Raw genomic sequence first — 13,787 nt, 5'->3', positions numbered from 1 at the left:
GTAAAGCACTTATTTATGTATTTACTATTACTTATTTATTGCTGTCACCTCACAGCAAGAAGGGCCTGGGTTCGGTTCTGTGTGGAGTTTGCATATGTTTTCCCCATGTCTGTGTGGGTTTCCTCTGGGTTCTCCGGTTTCCTCCCACAGTCCAAAGACATGCAGTCGGGCCAACTGGACACGCTAAATTGCCCCTAGGTGTGAGTGTGTATATGAATGTATATGTCTGTGTGTCTGCCCTGTGATGGGCTGGTGACCTGTCCAGGGTGTATCCTGCTTTTCGTCCAGTGACCGCTGGGGTAGGCTCCAGCACCCCCGCGACCCAGAAGGATAAGCGGTTTACAAAATATGTGTGTATTATTATTATTATTATTATTATTATTATATGAACACTGACTTAAGTCATTGCTGAAAGTACAATAGGTGGAAGGTATGGACATTTTCTTAGTCACCATGTTGTAAAATTCTCTCAGTTTCCTTAAAGGAAGGACATTTCCTGCCTGCTGGAAAAGAAACGGAAAAGATTATGGAAGACATTGAGTGCTGTTGTGTGAACATTTCTGGCTGAACTTTAAATAGATATTTCCACCAGAAATGAGTCAATCAAGAATTGTGTGCTTTTTTCATCAAAAATTCTATTTTGAATATTCATTTTTGCCCAGTAAAGAAGGCAAAATGGGACCCATTTTCCTCACTTTACAATGACACGACACATAGAAATGATGATGAAGGGGTCAGTAATGAAGGGAAGAGTTTGAATAAACCCAAAAAGCTTGTATCTGGTCACACTGTGGCATTTTTAAACCTGTTGTTGGAACAGTGCAGCTTGTGGATGATACATTTTACTGCACCAGAAATTCTCCCCCAGAAAAGCAAATATTTTTTTATTTGTAAATATTTTTTTATATGTATTTATATATGTATTTATTTTTATGTTATGAAAAATTGCTGAAATATATTTCTTGTCTTGAAGCAAAATTGTGCAATAGCTGAATAGATTTAGCTCATAGTGAGTGAGGCGTCACTTATGCAGGCAGGTCAGAGAACATTATAGTGATTAGTTTTTTTAATTTCAAAAATAAATTATTATTTTGTGTTTTTACGGAGCCCCTGATGGGGCGTGGTGTATGTTTTTTTAGGTAAAAACGTGGTACGCACCAGATACTATTAGCTAAGCATCAGATACTATGTGGTGTGCACCAGATATTATCAGGTGCACAGCAGAGACGATTAGGTGTGTACTACATGCTATGTGGTGTGCACCAGATACTATCAGGCCTGCACCAGATACTATTAGATACTCTGTGGCAAGTGCCTGATAGTGTCTGGTGCGCACCAGATTTTTACGTAAAAAATACACCATGACACTTCAGGCGCTCCATAGTTTTTAGCTAATTTTGGGAATCTAACTTGTAAAGTAGTTAACTTGTATGCAACTTTAGAGTCTAGAACCCCCTCCAGTCAATCAGTCAGCCTTCAATATGTATTACAAGCATCATTAGTTTTGTTTACAAAAGTGAACGGCAGTTCCGGTTATTTGGAAATTATTCTTTTTTCATGCTTTAGCATATTTTTAACTCTGTGGTTCTAAATGATTGTTTGTTGGTCAAGAAATCGAAACATTACTCCTCCAACAGGTTTTAGCATGAAATAGAATCATTCTTTTTCTAGCATTTACAGTATTTATAGTATTTAAAGATCAACAAATTATGTAGCTACTAAGTTTCTTTCCAAATATTTAGATAAAAAATCCAGTTTATATCACATATTATTTTTTAAAAAGGTTTGATTTCAGTTATCAGGCCCATTTTATACAGGTAATTCATACAGTAGAGGATCAGGTTAAATGCATCATGTTCCTGTTCATAGCTGACAATGGGAAAAGTCCACTGATACTTTTTAATCGATTTGAACCGGCATGAATTAATTTGATTCTGGAAGGAAAAGAACAATTACGACTTTATTTTGACAATGATGGCCTGGAAATCCTGTAAGTGCTCATCCAGGACATTTTATACATCCCATAATACAACACAAGTATTTACAAAAAAATATTTCTTGCCATTGCCACACAGTAAAGTGATCTGAACCAATGACATACGTGTTTATTGCGCATATTTTGCTATTGTTATGTAAGAAGCTTTGGTAAATATGAGTTGCTGGTGAGAAAAACAATATCCTTGCTTTTTTCTATTGCTTTCATGATGAAAAAAAAAAACTAAACAACAAAAAAAAAGATGAGTACAAAGTAAAGTGCATACATTAGCTAATAATAACCTACAATATGACACAATGGCATCAAAACTAAGAATACTGAGTGTCAGGAAACAAAAAGGACGCGGCCAAAGAGATGTTTTCCTGTCGTCGAAAGAGAGAGAACGATTATACAATGTTTCGGCAACATGCAAATTGAGCAAAAAAAGAACAAAAAAATTAAAGCAACCTTGCTCATAATGCGCATAAGGCACTGTATGGTGAGCGAAATGGGTGCAAAGGCAAAGGCACTGTGCACAGCTGTATTGCAGCTCAAATATTAGCCTAAAAAATACGAAAAACACTTAAGCTTTGACTTTAAAGCCAACCAAAATGCTACCCTGTCCATTTCATATTCCGACTACCTTTGAGATAAAATGACTGCTATTGCATCAGAACCATCACAATACATGCTATTCTGAAAAGTGTTCTGTTGTTTCCAGCTCAGGTAGAGTGAATAAATATGATTCTGCTGTAAATCTACACGAATGACGCAATTCCAGTTAAACGTTTCCTCAAAGTTGGACAAGAATAGAAACAAAATAAGCAATGGAATGACTATTCAGGCCTAATTATTATCAAAGAGCTGTCAGGACCACTGGATTTAAGGCTTCTTGGCATATATGCAAACAATATATGAAAAAAATGAAAATATGAAAAACAGAATTGCACTTTAGGTAATAATTTAAAGAGCTACATGAGCACAGGAGGAAAAACAATGGGAAAACAATGCACGGGCTTGGTCCATGAATTCATACACATTGGCAGTATTTTGCTATTTGGTGTTGATTGTCATTCAGTCGGTCAGTTGTGATTGCTTTGCGACAGCTCTGTAACTCACTCCGCTGTACAGATAGTTATGCTGCAGTCAGGCTATGTAGATGTTTTGTTCGGCTATAAAAGCTTCAAAAGTCCATTTCTTCGGTGGCGTCCATTTCCCTCGCTCGTCCGCTGCTATGCGTGGCTGTGGACGGAGATGCTGGAGAGGTCGTTCCTTATGATTTCATTGACTGTAAAAGACAATGAGAGGATACAGGGTCACTCATGTGATGCATGAACACAGTCATACGCAAGTTTGATCGTTCTTGGTCAAATTATGTATTTTGCTGAGTGAAAATAAGTGAACGCATCCTCTACAGGGACAAATGTGGCACTTTTTCTATTTTCTGAATTTAACATACTGTGAAAAAACATACAATATCCAATGTGCCAAAACTTTTTATGATTTTACGTATTTTTTAATTTTTATTATCACAGTTTTCTGTAGAGGATGTTTTAACTTATTTTTACTTAGAAAATCAACAAAATGTCATGTGACCGGGGTGCCCAGACTTTTGCACACCACTGCATTTTGGCTTTAATTAGCATTTTAAGCTGTAATTGACAGCTGTATAATAATTCATATCTAACAGGTCTCAACTCAGCTGTGTGTTTTTCACAACAACCATCCTACAACCTCCAAAATTCCCCCCCGGATCAGCATCAATGCTGAAACACTTGAAAAATATTAAATAAAACACTTAAAAGACATTCTAGTGTCCAGAGAGAGAGAGAGAGAGAGAGAGAGAGAGAGAGAGAGAGAGAGAGAGAGAGAGACAGAGAGAGAGACAGAGATAGAGAGAGCAGGAAAAAGAGAGACAGAGATAGAGAAAGCAGGAAAAAGAGAGAGAGACAGAGAGAGAGAGAGAGAGAGAGGGGCAGAAAGTGAGAAAGAGAGGGAGAGAGAAAGAGAGAGTGTGAGAGAGAGAGAGGGAGAGAGAGAGAAAGAAAGAAAGAGAGAGTGAGAAAGTAAGAGAGAGAGAGAGAGAGAGAGACAGAGAGAGGGAGAGAGAGAGAGAGAGAGAGAGTGTGAGAGAGAGAGGGAGAGAGAGAGAGAGAGAGAGTGTGAGAGAGAGAGGGAGAGAGAGAAAGAGAAAGAAAGAGAGAGAGTAAGAAAGTGTGTGTGAGAGAGAGAGAGAGAGACAGAGAGAGGGAGAGAGAGAGAGAGAGAGAGAGACAGAGAGAGAGATAGAGACAGAGAGAGACAGAGAGAGAGAGAGAGAGAGAGGATGCTGTCACACGCCCTCTGGATCTCAGTGCTCTGGTGTACCACTGTCTTCCTGCCGGCTCTCTCTCTCCCAGTGTTCCCACACTCTCTCTGCCTCGCTCGCTCTATCACTGTGTTCTTTGGCTGGGCCGAGGGAAGTGACAGCACTCGGCTTTTGGGCTAAACAAACAGAGCAGGTTTTCCTAGACGTGCTGACAGAAAGGAGGACCGGATGAGGCCACTTCTTGGAGTTAGCGGTTTAGCGTGTTAGCAGGGTCTTCCTAGCCGAGTCCCACAGGGAGAGCACAGTGACAGTTTTCTGTTCTTGTTTTAAGTGCTGTGTGTGGCTATCAGAAGACCGCTGGATAAAGGCTGTAGGAATGATGTTAAATGGTCAGTTAGCCGACGTGTCTGTCCGACACTCCATTACAGCATATCTGATTCGAAACAGCACATTCCTGTCCCATTACGATGGACAGTGAGGGTCAGCGCCTGCAGCATTCCTTGGATTGCACATGAGCACCTTCGGCCATCTGATATCCGCAAGCGCTTGTTATGTTTTTCCTCGTTCACAATGAGACGAGTTACAGAATGATGAACTTTTCAACACTGAAAGATTTCAGAGTGTTCACGAAACAAAACAACAGCCCCTCCAGCTGAACACACAGGACCCCGTGCAGGTTTTTGTTGAGTGCAATGCTGGAAAACACACTGAATGCTGGAGACGCACTGATCTGACTTTTTGTCTTCCGATTTTTGAACCGATACTTCAGGATACCGGCCGATATCGTTTCCTACAGCTTTTTAAATTCTGTGTACTTCATACAATCTGCTGTTACAGGTGAAGAGTTCACTCTGTGAAACTACACACCCTAGATTCTAGTTCTAGAATCTATAACCTAAGAGACAAGAGATTTACCATAGCTTCCCATTTAATTGAATACATAAATAAATACATAGATAAATAAAATAAATACAAAATCTAGAATCTATAACATAAGTGAGAAGAAATTTAATATAGCTTCATCTAGTTCAGATAGATAGATAGATAGATAGATAGATAGATAGATAGATAGATAGATAGAAGTAACTGCAAGAAATTATAACCAAAGAGACAAGAAACCTTTATATAGTTAAACAAACAAACAACACTGCAAACATCTATAACCCTAGAGAGAAGAGATTTCCCATAGCTCCATCTAGTTAGCTAAATAAATAAATAAATAAACAACTAAATAAATACCACAAGAATCTATAACTCGAGACAAGAGATTTACCATAGCTCCATCTAGCTAAACAAACAAACAAACAAACACTGCAAGAATCTATAACCCAAGAGATACGCGATTTACCATAGCTCCGCCTAGCTAAACAAACAAGCAAACAAACAAACACAGCAAGAATCTATAACCCAAGAGACAAGAGGTTTACCATAGCTCCATCTAGCTTCACAAACAAACAAACAAATAAATAAACAAATAAATACTGCAAGAATCTATAACTTGAGAGAAGAGATTTACCATAGCTCCATCTAGCTTCACAAACAAACAAACAAATAAATAAACAAATAAATACTGCAAGAATCTATAACTCGAGATAAGAGATTTACCATAGCTCCATCTAGCTGAACAAACAAACAAACACTGCAAGAATCTATAACCCAAGAGATACGCGATTTACCATAGCTACATCTAGCTTCACAAACAAACAAACAAATAAACAAATAAATACTGCAAGAATCTATAACTCGAGACAAGAGATTTACCATAGCTCCATCTAGCTAAACAGACAAACAAACAAACACTGCAAGAACCTATAATCCAAGAGACAAGTGATTTATCATAGATCCATCTAGCTAAACAAACAAACAAACAAACAATACTACAAGAATCTATAACCCAAGATTTATAACGAGATTTACCATAGCTCTATCTAGCTAAATAAATAAAAAACAAACAAATAAATAATACTGCAAAAATCTATAACCCAAGAAACAAGATATTTACCATAGCTCCATCTAGCTAAATAAACAAACAAACAAATAAATAAATAAATACTGCAAGAGTGTATAACCTAAGGGACAGCAGCTGCACCTTCTCGCCGACGCTCCTGCACTAGAGGGAGTCATTTAAGCTATTTTAAGTTGAATCTAAGGCCAACTCACCCAGCAGCAAACAGACTTGCATTGCAGAGTTTGGAAAGAGGGCGGAAGGGAGGGAGGGAGGGAGAGAGGGAGGGAGAGGAGGGAGCCACGTGAGCTGGAGGCTGCGGCTTTCCTCCCAGCCAAGCCTGGTGGAAGCCTGCTGAGGAATTCCCTCCGAATGAACCGTGGCCTCGGCGCTCCCAGCAAAGCAGCCTGCGGGCCTGAGTGAGTGCAGAGCGCTGACATTCCTCACGAAACAATGGAGCACTGGCTTCCTTTCATCTCCTCGCGTGGCGGGCCGCGACTCGCCCCACCTGACCCAGGCCTGACACAGCCTCTTCCCTCCCTAACCTCCTCTCCCCCCCCTACCTCGAGCGGATAGGGTGTGCAGGGCTAAGGAAATCTCCAGGGACTATGAGGTGTTTACTTTTATCCAGAAATCAGAACAGTCAAAGGTAAAATATCTCACACCGGCATCAGCTCAGAGGAACTGAACATAATACAGTGGAGAAAACCATTCACAGAACTGCACTGTGGGAGTTACACTAATACAGTAATGTCACGATGCAGTACAGCACTGTGAAAAGGTCAGAGTGCACCCTTCTTTTATTTGACCGGTTAAGTACAAGTTACTGATTTTTCAGCTTTAAGAAAGAAGCAGGAAACACATCTAACAGAAAATCACACTGAAGCCTCAACGGCTAAACATAACTCAGAGGAATCTGCCGGGATTTTTTTCCACACCTCCAAAGTTCAGTCTTAGAAGCTGGTTGATCATTTTCTGAAGTAATCAAACACAGTCAGTGGTGTTGAGGTCTGGACTCTGGGGTGGTCAGTCCATTGTTCAGCTTCTTTGTTTGATGTGTCCGTCTCCTTTTCTCAGTGAGGTTCTTCTTGACAGCTACACATCCTTTCAGACCCACAGCGCTGAGTCGTCTTCTCACAGTGGAAGGATGGATGTGGATGTTTTCAGATCTGAAGCAGCTTGATTTTCTCCTCTCTCTCAGAGATGAAAGCTTTAAGTGCTGTTTATCTGATGGGGGCAGTTTTGGTGTCTACCAGGTCTTCCAGGTGGTTGTTAGGAGTCCCATTTATTCTCTAAAGCTTTTCATTGTTTTTTTAACTCAGTTTTGGGAACTTCATTTATTGTCCTTTGACTTTCTCCTTCTTTATGCAAGTGGATTATCTTATATCTAATCTCCTCAGAAACATCTCCTGAAATATCAATAACATGTACTTAATGGCTGCTTTGACTGGAGCTTAAGTAAATGGTCTCTGACTTTTGTACCGTATATAATATTTTTTGCACCATTATATGATACATTTTCTATATTGAACTCAAAAACAAAGCCCACATATTATTTTTTTCTATTCTTCTAGCCAACATCTATTTACTAGAACAAAGGCTGCAGGCCTGTCACAGAATTGTTGAAGTGAAAGGGGAATTTCAGCAAGTTTTCAAAATTTCTGCATAATTCTGATGTTAAAATGTAAAGTTATTCCAAGTTTGTTCATGTGAAATACACCATTATTTCAAAGTTATCAAAGTTTATTTATATAGCGCTTTTCACAACAGTCGTTGTCACAAAGCAGCTCTACAGAATAATCCAGGTCCGAGCCCCCATGAGCGTCACCAGTGGCGACAGTGGCAGGAAAAACTCCCTAAGAGCAAGAGGAAGAAACCTTGAGAGAAGCCAAGACTCAAAAGGGGAACCCATCCTCCGACACCGGATAGCAAACAATAACAGCAGAGAATGAGATTTGATCATTAGTATCAGATACGGAAAAAGGGGAAAAGCAGGAGTAGCAAAGTCTATGATTAAAAAAGGGTAGCAGCATCATCAGGAGGGTCAGTTCATGCAGGTGAGGTTTGTACAACGTTGCTCAGCAGGAACCTTAATGCCTTTAAGAGTGTAATGCCTTCAAAAGCTACCTAACAGGAGGCTATTGCGTGAAATGGCTACAATACACTGTCCGATGCCCGATACATAGTTGTATGATAGTTCTGAGAAGGTTTTGGCGTAAAATGTACTTCAGTTCATGTCAGAGAGGGACATGCAGGATGTTGTAAAATCATCACCAACATCACATTGAAAACCTCAGAAGACTCGTGTAGGTTCACTGGTGGTTTTGGATGGTAAATAAAATGTCTATATTTGTGTTGTAGTCATGGCGACCCCTGGTTCCTCTCACCACCACTGTAAAGACATCTGAGTCTCTACAATCAACCACTTCACACCAAACCACTCTGAATGACTGTGTTTACATCACAACCACTGAATTATGAAGAATCAGTGTAATTCCCCTTTAACACCAACAAATAGCTTTCTTAGATGATGAATGTGAGCATGCCTGATATCTCTGACATTTTTATGGCATAAATCTGAATTATTTACAATATACAGGAGTGAAGTAGGCCTTGTTGGTCATGACTGAGAAACAGCAGTACACTGTTTATCCACAGACACACGGTAACTCTAAAATCTTTTCGAAGCATCAAGAGGAGGAGTTTTCTCATGCTGATGGAGTCATAAATATTAAAACCTCAAGAAATGTCTAATCTCCCCTGAGTCTGAGGCTGTGAGCTACTGAATCTGGCTGTCGGATCGACTGTTACTAATATGTGAACAGGAAAAGAACTGAAGAGAGAAGAGATAATTCAGAGTAGTTATTGAATAATTCTTAGTAGTTATCGGATAATTCATAGTAGCTACTGAATAATTCATAGTACTTATTGAATAATTCACAGCAGCTACTGAATAATTCATAGTAATTATTGAATAATTCAAATTAGTTATTGGATAATTCATAGCAGCTACTGAACGATTCATAGTAGTTATTGAATAATTCACAGTAGTTATTGAATAATTCAAAGCAGCCACTGAATAATTCATAGTATCTACTGAATAATTCATAGCGGTTACTGTAAAATTCATATTAGCTACTGAATAATTCATAGTGGTTACTGGAAAATTCATATTAGCTACTGAATAATTAATAGTAGCTCCTGAATAATTCATAGCGGTTACTGTAAAATTCATATTAGCTACTGAATAATTCATAGTGGTTACTGGAAAATTCATATTGGCTACTGAATAATTCATAGTAGCTCCTGAATAATTCATAGCGGTTACTGTAAAATTCATATTAGCTACTGAATAATTCATAGCGGTTACTGGAGGAATAGCAACAAGTTGTTTATTTTATAAACTGTTATTTTGAAACAAAGCACCAGACATACGATGACATATATTTCAGTCACAGACATATAAAATTACATGTGTTGCCATTCACAAAGTTTTTTCATCAGTATTGTTAAAACTAAAAATGGGATAATTAATAGTAGCTAATGAGTGATTCATTGTCATTACAGAATAATTCATAGTAGCTACTGAATAATTCATATTAGTTTTTAGATAATAAAGTAAAATCTTTTCAAAGCATCAAGAGGAGGAGTTTTCTCATGCTGATGGAGTCATAAATATTAAAACCTCGAGAAATGTCTAATCTCCCCTGAGTCTGAGGCTGTGAGCTACTGAATCTGGCTGTCGGATCCACTGTTACTAATATGTGAACAGGAAAAGAACTGAAGAGATGGCTGAATTATGGCGAGCGAATCACACACACACACGTGTCTCTGCAGCAGCAGCTCATACTGAAACAATTAGAAGCCTTTGACAGTTAGGGGTAATTTGCAGTGATACTTCTTCATGAATAATCTGGCGAGCCAAACGACTTCTATGGGAGTTCAGACATTCATATTCCGATCTTTTCAAAGGGTCTCATCTGTCAAAACACATGCGAGGCTCGGGAAGAAATACCTGCCTGGCCGCCCCGGTGCACTAACGTTTCATTCATATCATCCGTCATGAGATAATGACCTCCAAAATCATCTTTTAGACATTAATACCTACTGAATGGTCTGCAGGTGTAGATGCTTGGAGGTAGAGCGTGAGACATTGATCACGCGAGACATTCAGGTAGCAGCAATGAGAGAAGTCTAGTGCTGAGCGGTAAAGGAATAGAAAAATACAGTTTATTTTATATTTATGTATGTAAACTATTCTTTTTAAAACAAAGCACCACACATACGATGACAAACAGTCACAGACATATAAAATGACGTGTGGCAATTCAGTCTTTATTCATCATTATTGTTAAAACTAAAAGTGGGATAATTCATAGTAGTTATTGGATAACTCATAGTACCTACTGAATAATTCATAGTAGTTATTGGATAATTCATAGTAGCTAATGAGAAATTCATTGTCAATACTGAATAATTCATAGTAGCTACTGAATCATTCATAGTAGTTACGGAATAATTCATAGTAGTTATTGGTTAACTCATAGTAGCTACTGAATAGTTCATAGTGGTCACTGAATAATTTACAGTAGCTACTGAATAATTCATAGTAGTTATGGAGTAATTCATAGTAGTTATTGGATAATTCACAGTAATTATTGGATAACTCATAGTAGCTACTGAATAATTCATAGTAGTTATGGAATAATTCATATTAGCTACTGAATAATTCATAGTAGTTACGGAATAATTCATAGTAGTTATAGGATAATTCACAGTAATTATTGGATAACTCATAGTAGCTACTGAATAATTCATAGCAGCTACTGAATAGTCCATAGTAGTTATTGAATAATTCACAGTAGTTATAAATGAACAAATGAATAATTCATAGCAGCCACTGAATAATTCATAGTAGTTATTTAATAATTCATAGTAAACACTGAATAATTCTTAGCAGCTACTGAATAATTCATAGTAGTTATTGGATAATTGAGACTGAATAATTCATAGCAGTCATTAGTAGCAGTATTAGTTACCTATAGTAATAGTACCAGTAATAGGAACTGTAGTAGTAAGAGTAATAATTCACAGTAGTTGCAGGATAATTGATAGTAGATACTGAATAATTTATAGTAACTTATCAATAATTTAGAGTAGATATTGAAAAATTCATAGTCATTCCTAAATAATTCATACTGGTTAGTGGATAATTAATAGTAGTTTCTGAATAATTCTTAGTGCTTACTGAATAATACCCCCTAAGAATAATAACTAAATAATAGGTCTGCAGTTTAAGGGGTTAAACAAATTAAATGGTTAAACGGCTCTGTGCTCTGTGACTTTTCTATATAATGCCCCTTTCCCCCCTTTATTATTTGCCACGTGTGTCCACTGTGCATCTGAATCAGCAGAGCTCCAGCTCAGCCTGCTCAAAGCTCAGTCTGGCTTTCAGCTCACTTGGAGCCGGTTGCTTTCAGACGGCCATCCAAGTGTCTCCTCAAAAACAAGTCACTGCTACTCCAGCTTCTCTGTGTATGCACTCAAGAGTATCAGGCATTTGACCAAAGCATGACCCCCAGAAAATAAGAAAAAAAACAACTTTGAACTGTTGCTTGAGGAACAAAGTACAGATGGAGTTGACACTGTATTTAGATAGTGTTACAATATGCATTATCAGGTCAATCCGAATGTGTTTGTGCTGCTTTACGCCAGAAGCTTTCATTTCTCTCTGGTCTGGTTAAAGATAGCACAGCTCATAACATTCAGTGAGTCACGAATGACTTAGGATGGCCTGGATGGCAGTCGTCTCCATGGACCGCGTCTAATCAAAAGCTATGTTGTCATCAGTTACCATGGGATGTGTCTTATTTTGCTGCCAGATTTCATAGGAAGGGTCTAATGAAAGATCTCCAGGTGTTGATTGGCGAATTGACCCACATTAATAAAGCTGTAGCATGAGATAATGACAACAGAAACCGAATAAGCACCAATTTGCGCCAAACTGGCAGCGGTCCGACCTGAATTCAGTCCCTTTGGCCATGTTTGATGGTCAGAGATCAGCCGCTAAAGCCTGTTTTTCGACTGTTTTCCAGCCAGACGACAGAGATGGGAATTTCACAAGTGAATATGAAGGGCCAGCCCAAACTGCTGCTGAGAAACAACTGTCATAACCTTAGAGACGATTACACTGAAAACATTTAGATCAGCCCCTTTAAAGGAAGCAGCAATCAGGCTGATGTTTATTTTCTGTTTATGTGAAAAGACACAAAATAAACATCCTGAAATAAACATTTAGCATTTGTCTGGTAAGGAGCAATTCATTTATCTTCTTATTGACCTTGCAATTTATTTTTATCCTGTTTTTACTCTAGTTTCAAATAAATCAAACAGATTGTTTTGGGTGGAGCTAAAGTACTGCAGGCTGATTGGGTGGATATATATATATGCCTGTGGTCCTTTTCATTGTGTGTAATATTCATGAAGAATGGACCAAAAGAAACAGCCCAAAATTATTTGGAATAAAGTCTGGTTCCATTGACTTACATTAAAAGTAAAGCAGGTTTTTTCCTTCTCCTGTAAAGTTACCACTGGAGATACAAGGTTTTTTTCAGGTTTTCTAAGTGAAAACAAGTTTATAAGTTAACAAATCCTCATGGCACTCTTCTGCAAATTTTAATGCACAGTTTCTATTTAACACAGTAAAAAATAAAATAAAAACCTTTGCACAGGACCGCATTTTATGTTTTAATATGTTAAAGTCAACAAATAAACTGTAATTAAAATGAGAAGAGGTGTGTTCTCCGCAGAGGAGAACGTTGCTGATAACTTTTTTCACTTAGAACATGCAGTTTGACCAGGGGCGCCCAAACTTTTGCATATGACTACACTATATGCACTGTATGGACTGGAGAGTGAACGGTACGTTATGAATGTTTATATACTACATCTCTTTTGATAAAGAAAACAGTGAGGAAAATGAGTTTTTCCACAATGTGGGCCTTTCAAATAACTAGTACTTGAGTAACTGAGTAAACTGCCGGTTTGAGGACAAATGCATACGCATAACTTCACAGTTGTACTTTGTTGTAGCCACAACAAAATCCTAATAGCCTCTAACAGAGCGTGTAGAGACCCTTCTTCAATCTGAAAACAAACAATGGCTCAAATTATTTGTTATTGCTAAGTTGTGTGAAAATGTTTCCATATCAGGCTGTTGTGGCTGTGAGCTGGAAGTGAATAAGTGGATGTGAGGTAATCCAGGAACCCGTTTCCTGCTGCATAAGCGGATAAGCAACAGCTGGGGCGGCCTGATAGAGTGCGGAGACCCCGCCTGCTCCTGACCCTCAGGAAAAGGAGGGTGAGTGAGGAACTCCCAAACAATTAGCCTAGCGTTGCTGCTAGCCTCATTAAATGGCCAGAAGCGGCAGAACTCTGACGAAGGCTAATTGTGTTAATCAGCAGCTGGCAAGAAAAACAGACCTCAGAAAAGACCCCATACATCCTGGCTTTTTCACATTCTGAAAGGACGGCAGCGCCGAGGAGCAGAATCCAGTAAA

At 38.5% G+C, this 13,787-nt stretch overlaps 1 protein-coding gene across 4 annotated transcripts in view; it reads right to left on the bottom strand.

The window, feature by feature from the left end:
* Positions 1–2,929: 2,929 nt before the first annotated feature.
* The window catches only part of nfatc1 (nuclear factor of activated T cells 1), a 108,707-nt gene continuing 97,849 nt past the window's right edge, over positions 2,930–13,787 (bottom strand). For all 4 annotated transcript variants that reach the window (XM_036567614.1, XM_036567615.1, XM_036567613.1 and 1 more), the window contains one exon: positions 2,930–3,263. In XM_036567614.1, the coding sequence (XP_036423507.1) occupies positions 3,208–3,263 (56 nt within the window). In that variant the 3' untranslated portion in view covers positions 2,930–3,207. The remainder of the gene's footprint in view (positions 3,264–13,787) is intronic.

This window comes from Colossoma macropomum, unplaced genomic scaffold (assembly GCF_904425465.1).
Source record: "Colossoma macropomum unplaced genomic scaffold, Colossoma_macropomum, whole genome shotgun sequence".
NCBI lineage: Eukaryota > Metazoa > Chordata > Actinopteri > Characiformes > Serrasalmidae > Colossoma > Colossoma macropomum.
The sequence above is the reverse complement of the archived record's forward strand: the minus strand, read 5'-3'. Positions and strand labels throughout refer to the sequence as shown.